The sequence below is a fragment of the Phalaenopsis equestris genome, unplaced genomic scaffold (genome assembly GCF_001263595.1).
Source record: "Phalaenopsis equestris unplaced genomic scaffold, ASM126359v1 Scaffold000002, whole genome shotgun sequence".
NCBI classification, from domain to species: domain Eukaryota; kingdom Viridiplantae; phylum Streptophyta; class Magnoliopsida; order Asparagales; family Orchidaceae; genus Phalaenopsis; species Phalaenopsis equestris.
This window is the reverse complement of record NW_018164444.1, coordinates 46,511,026-46,517,037: the sequence shown is the minus strand read 5'-3', so window position 1 is coordinate 46,517,037 and position 6,012 is coordinate 46,511,026. Positions and strand designations below refer to the sequence as shown.

Genomic DNA, 6,012 nt, shown 5'->3' with positions numbered 1-6,012 from the left:
AGTAGCAACGAGATTCAAGAAAGAATATACTCAAGATATCGAGAACCATTCATTACGCCATATATATAAGGGTTGTGGGCACAAAAATTCAGAGAGTCTAATTAATATATTAATTTATGACTATTAAAATTTGATTTATTGCTTTAAAAAATTTCTTGTCTAGTATAATTTTGTAATCATGTTCATTCTATTGTGAGAGGATTGCACTCCTTTATAATTACAAAATATAATTTATTATTTTTATTAGACGAGACCCATATTTTTTTCTCTTTCCTATATTTTCTCACGTAAAATATTTTGGTACCTCGTCTGATTATTTTTCATTTATCTAATATTTGTGTTGTATCTTTATAAAATATTAAGATATTAAAATATTATTTTATCATCATAAATGTTGACGCACACAAATTGTCATGTACATAAATTTTCTAAATAAAATAAAATAAATAAAATATTTATAATAACTATTAAATACGACTAAGATTATATTGCAAATTAATTAAAGTATCATGTGGCCGGCAAAGTCCAATAATTATTATTTATTCCTTCATCAACGGGACAAAATCAAGGAACGGGAGTCAGCAAATTAAACCACTCTACCTACATAGGTTTTCTGGAAGGTCCACCGACTCAAATTCAGGCCCCGCCGTCGTGAACCGGATGCACGAATCACTCGCGAAACTACAATCCTTTCAAAAATTTCACCCCGCAGCTAAAATACGGTCCTGCTCACTGCGACCACCCGATTCTTGCCACGTGGTTTCCTATTGTCGTGTATTGAAACCGCCTTTCCGCCACCTTTCTACTGGCACGTGTCATAATTCCTGCTTTTAGTTTTTCATCACCGACGTTCTTTCGGCTAATTTCGTCAACCGCTGGCATTCGCAGCAACTTTCCTTCCTCACGTACAACTTTTGCTGCCCCACGGATCCGATCACCGCCGCCTCCACTGCCACCGCAATGTCTCCGCGGTCGGGAACGCCGACGCCGGAGACCCGTCTTCTAAACAAATTCCCCAGCCCCGACCTCTCCGGCAAGGTCGCCGTCTTCCAGTCTCTACATTTCACATCCCGCCATGGCGCGCTCCTTATTCTCACCGTCCTTTCACTGCAAATCCTCCTTTTCCTTTCAACTCGATCCATCGCCGCTCGTCTCTTCGACTTTAGGCGCCCTTCCGTTGCCGTCGCTCCTGCCCCAGCTACGGAAGTCTCCTGCGACTCTGGTTTGATTTACGTCTACGAAATTCCTCCCAAGTTCAACAAAGAGTTGATCAACGACTGCTCCGGTCTCAACCCATGGATTTCCCGTTGCGGTGCCATCTCCAACGGAGGCTTCGGCCCCCCAGCCGCCGATCTCGCGCGAATCGTGCCGGATTCCCTTCTAAATTCCTGGTTCCCCCCCCCCCGCCGATCTCGCGCGAATCGTGCCGGATTCCCTTCTAAATTCCTGGTTCTCAACCGATCAATTCACCGCAGAGCTGATTTTCCACCGACGCTTGCTCGCCCACCGTTGCCGAACCTTAAACCCCTACGCGGCATCAGCTTTTTACATACCCTTCTACGCCGGCCTTGCCGTAGGGAAACACCTATGGTCTTCTACCTCTACCTCCGAAGAGCGCGACAGCACTTGCGCCGATCTTCTCAGGTGGATGGATTCCCAATTTCCGTGGAGGAAATCAGGCGGCTGGGATCATTTCATCACGCTCGGGCGCATCACATGGGACTTCCGGCGGTCCAACGACCGCGATTGGGGTGGGAGCTTCCTTTATATGCAGGGAATGGCGAATGTGACTCGTCTTCTAATCGAACGGAACCCATGGGATGAGCACGACGTGGGGATTCCATATCCCATAGGTTTCCACCCACGAAGCGCGGCTGAGGTGCGTGCTTGGCAGGCTTTTGTGAAGAACCGGCCCCGATCGACGCTCATTAGCTTCGCCGGAGCGGCGCGCGTGAGCGTCAAAGATGATTTTAGGGGTTTATTATTGTCGGAATGCGCGGGGGCGGGAAGCGCGTGTCGAGCGGTTGATTGCAGCGAGGGGCGGTGCGGAAACCGTAGCGCGGAGACGTTAAGCCTCTTTCTGGATTCGGTATTCTGCTTGCAGCCTAGAGGGGATAGCTTCACGCGGCGATCAATGTTCGATTGCATGGTCGCCGGGGCGATTCCGGTGATCTTTTGGCGGCGGAGCGCCTACGAGCAGTACACGTGGTACTTGTCTGCTGAAGAAGAGGAGGCTGGGGAGTGGTCGGTGTTCATCGATAGGAGAGAGGTGAGGAGTGGAGCGGTCAGCGTGAGGGGGCTTTTGGATGGGATTGGCGAAGAGAAGGTTCGAAAGATGAGGGAGAGGGTGGTGAGTTTGATACCGAAGCTGGTGTATGCAGGGGCGGAGAGAGGACTCGACGAGGGGATGGAGGACGCCTTTGAAGTGGCGGTGCAAGGGGTGCTCCGGCGATTTCAGGGAAAGCGCTACCGACGGTGAGGGTACAACTGTAAAGGTAATTGTTTGCGCCATTCTGAGCTAGTTAAATTCGATAAATTTTGTGTCTTTGAAGTTATATTATTACTATTTTTTCCAATTTGTGATTTGTGATTGTACAATTAATGTACTACCACTGCTAGAGGTTTAAAGAAATTTTTTTTAGCAGCAGCAAGATTCAGCTGCGCTGCGCTGCTTGAAATATGTAAGTGATAGGATGGGAACATTGCACGATTTCTTTATTATATGCCACTCTGTACATATTTATCCATACTCTATAGTAATAAATTGTTAGGCCGACTTCTCTTTTTTTTTTTTTTTTTGGCTGGGATTACATACTTTCATATTTACGCACTCAAATCTTTAATAGAGCTCTGACTTATTATAATGCACATAAATTTTGTTTTGGCTCATTTTAAAAGCATCAACATGAAGCGTATAAATTCGAGATTTATAGTTCGATTTTAGGGATTTAATTTTTGTAGTTTAGTCACCATACTTTTGATCTGCAATAGCTAAAAGAGCTTATCTTCTTGTACATAATATAGAAATTCAAGGACTTCTACAAGATTGATTGTCAGCATTGAGCTTCAATAGAAGTTTAAAGAGGCAGTTAAACCAAAATTCGTCTGTGAAGTGGTTATATCAACAGATAACCCTCTCTTGAAGAAGCTGCAAATTGAGAAGAGGGATGAGAAGGTCTCCAACAAGAAGAGTGGAAATTTTTTTGAGAGGAGCACGAATTCTGATGTAACTAGCTTTACTTCGAAATCACTTGTGGGAGAATCTAGGATAATGATCCCTAATGGTGGATTCTAGGTGCTGCTGATCAAATTGGAATATTTGAAGACCATGTCAATGAGTTTATGTGTAGGCATTGAGATTGAGTAGACAAAAGCTAATAAGGTGATTGAGAGATTAATGAATATAGAGCAAAGATTCTCCAAGTTCAACATAGATGATCTTAATCAAATGGAGACTAAGGGTCCATTTTAGTTACCTCTATAGCCATTTGTAAGGGTAATGATAGAGATGTTATAGGGAAGACAAATTTTTTTTTAAAGCTATTGTGGTATTATAATTTTTTTTTTCTTTTTTAAACATGAACATCAATTTGCTTGTAGTCACCACATTAGCAAATCTATTTATAAAAAGATACTTTTAACCACAATAGCCAAATAAAAGTGTGACAGTAATATACACTATGCTAAATTAAATTGCATGTTGTCCTGTCAAGTTACTCAACAATTTTGCTCATGTTATTCGAAAAACTATTACGTGCCAAGTTCAGATGTATCTGGATCCTGTACGTGATATTCTCTTCATGTTATGAACTAAAAGGCCTGATGAACTTCTTCATGGCGTCGCAGATTTCTATGACTTGTACCATGAGTTAAATTGCAACAGGGATTGAGTTAGCTCTTTGCGAATCTGAGGAGTTTTCCCTCGTAAGGTCTCTGAAGTTTTGCCGCTGGTTCAAATAGTGCATGGGAAATCGATATTTGGGCATGTGCCTTGTGATATATAGAAATAAAATAAGAGAACGATCTTTGATGAAGCGAAAAATAAAACGAAAAAATTTATACCAGAAAACTGTAACGCAGCGGAACACACAGATTTACGTGGCTCGGCAAATTACCTACGTCCATAGAGTTGCAGAGGATTTTACAACATGAGAAATTTACACCGGTCGATCGTCTCGACTTACAAGAGGAATCTCTCTCTTCGTTGCTCTCTTTTCTTTTCTCTCTACACCGAGATAAATTGAAGAAGATAAACTTACAAGAGAAATAAACTTAATTTCTTCTGCCACAAGCCACCAAGAAGAAACCAAGGAAGAACAATCTTCTTCTTCTTTCTTCTTCTTACTTCTGCCATAAGGAACTACTGCTTGCACTTCTCTTCCTCTATCCTGAGGAGGTCCGAACAAGAACACAAAAATCGTGACTTAAAAAAACCAAAGGAGAGCCGCTGCGATTCCTTTTATCGCGAACAGGAAGCAGAGAGACAACATTTCGCGAAACAGCAAGGAGTTACGATTATTCGCGATTTGACAAAACGAAGCGAAGCTTCGCGCGAGTGTGAGCGGTTTCGCGATCGAGCGGGAGCGGGAGCGAGGTCACGAACCACTTTGAGACCGGTACATAGACAACAATATCTCCTTCCTCAAACTGATATCCTCCATTGGCGGTGTCGCTCTTTTTCTTTAAACATGAATCCTCCATCTCTACAGCTCAAAGCCTCTGTCTTCACACCAAAAGACCAACTGAAGTTGTGCACAACTTCAGTTTCTCAAGGGTAACACCCTTAATCAATATATCAGCAGGGTCAACATAGTTTTGCACCTCCAAGCTATTTCCTGAGTCACTCTTTTTTCTGCTTACAACTCTAACTGCATGGCAATATCCTGCCCCTGCTGAACGCTTTTTTCAACAAGTCTGACCCTGTACCACTTAAAGTCATCATGCTCAGTCTTCACTCGTTACACCCACTTCTTGTGTAAGGTCTTTTTCCCTGGTGGAAATTCTGCCAACTTCCACTTGCTCGAACTCTCATCTTGCAAGATTTCCTCATAGCTTTGTGGTTCTCCACCATCTGTCTGTGTAACAATAGAAATGAGTGCCCCAGACCCTCTCTCCTCTTCACTTCCATCATCAACAGAACTATGAACTGCCACAGTAGTGCATTATATACTTCTTCAGATACCATATTTGCGCTATCATTCTCTATATTCTTGAGATTTTTCAGTTTCTCTTTATGTGGTCAGCCTTACCATAATTTCAGCAGGTTGTCTGTTGACCCGACTTTGATTTTGATCTCCCTCTATTTGAGTTCATGTCCTGCTATCTCCCTCTGAAATCAACATTCAGTGTCGAACTTGAACCATAGATTTTGCCAGAATCTTTCTTGCGCCCCTCCTAAGCCAAAATCAAATCACGATTAGATTTACATGCAGATCTGCTAACTGTCATATTTATGACTTCTCAACTATTTGACAATGAAGCCAACAATATCTATCAGCGCATATCAGCGCATGTATCTCATCATCAAAATCAATTCCAACAGACGACAATTGATTTGTGATAATATTGAAATCATTCAGGTGTTGAGCAACAGAAACATATTCCGCTATTTTCAAGTTGAATAATTTTTTCATCATGTATACTTTGTTATTCGTCGACGTCTTTTCATTCATACCTGATAAGACTCCCATGAGATATGCAGTCGTCCTCTCCTTGACAACGTTGTGTGCAGCGGACCTCAATAGGGTCAATCGAATAAATCCCGGAACATATCGATTCAACAAATTCCATTCAGTCTCATCCATCCTTTCAGACCTTTTCCCCAATAACGAAAGATGAAGTTTCTTCTCATAGAGGTAGTCCTCTATCTGCATCTTCCAATAACCAAAATCTGTGTCATTTAATTTCTCGATCCTTGAAACATTCACTTCATCTCCAACTATCATTCTTCTTCAGATCCAAACAAAGCTCTGATACCAGTTGTTGTGGTATATATATATATATATATATATA

General features: G+C 42.2%; 1 protein-coding gene across 1 annotated transcript in view; it reads left to right on the top strand.

The window, feature by feature from the left end:
- The first annotated feature begins 823 nt into the window (after nucleotides 1-823).
- LOC110039522 (xyloglucan galactosyltransferase XLT2) overlaps nucleotides 824-6,012 on the top strand; it is a 28,506-nt gene continuing 23,317 nt past the window's right edge. The window contains exons 1-2 of the mRNA XM_020744621.1: nucleotides 824-1,351; nucleotides 1,404-2,495. Of these exons, the coding sequence (XP_020600280.1) occupies nucleotides 961-1,351; nucleotides 1,404-2,479 (1,467 nt within the window). The 5' untranslated portion in view covers nucleotides 824-960 and the 3' untranslated portion in view covers nucleotides 2,480-2,495. The remainder of the gene's footprint in view (nucleotides 1,352-1,403; nucleotides 2,496-6,012) is intronic.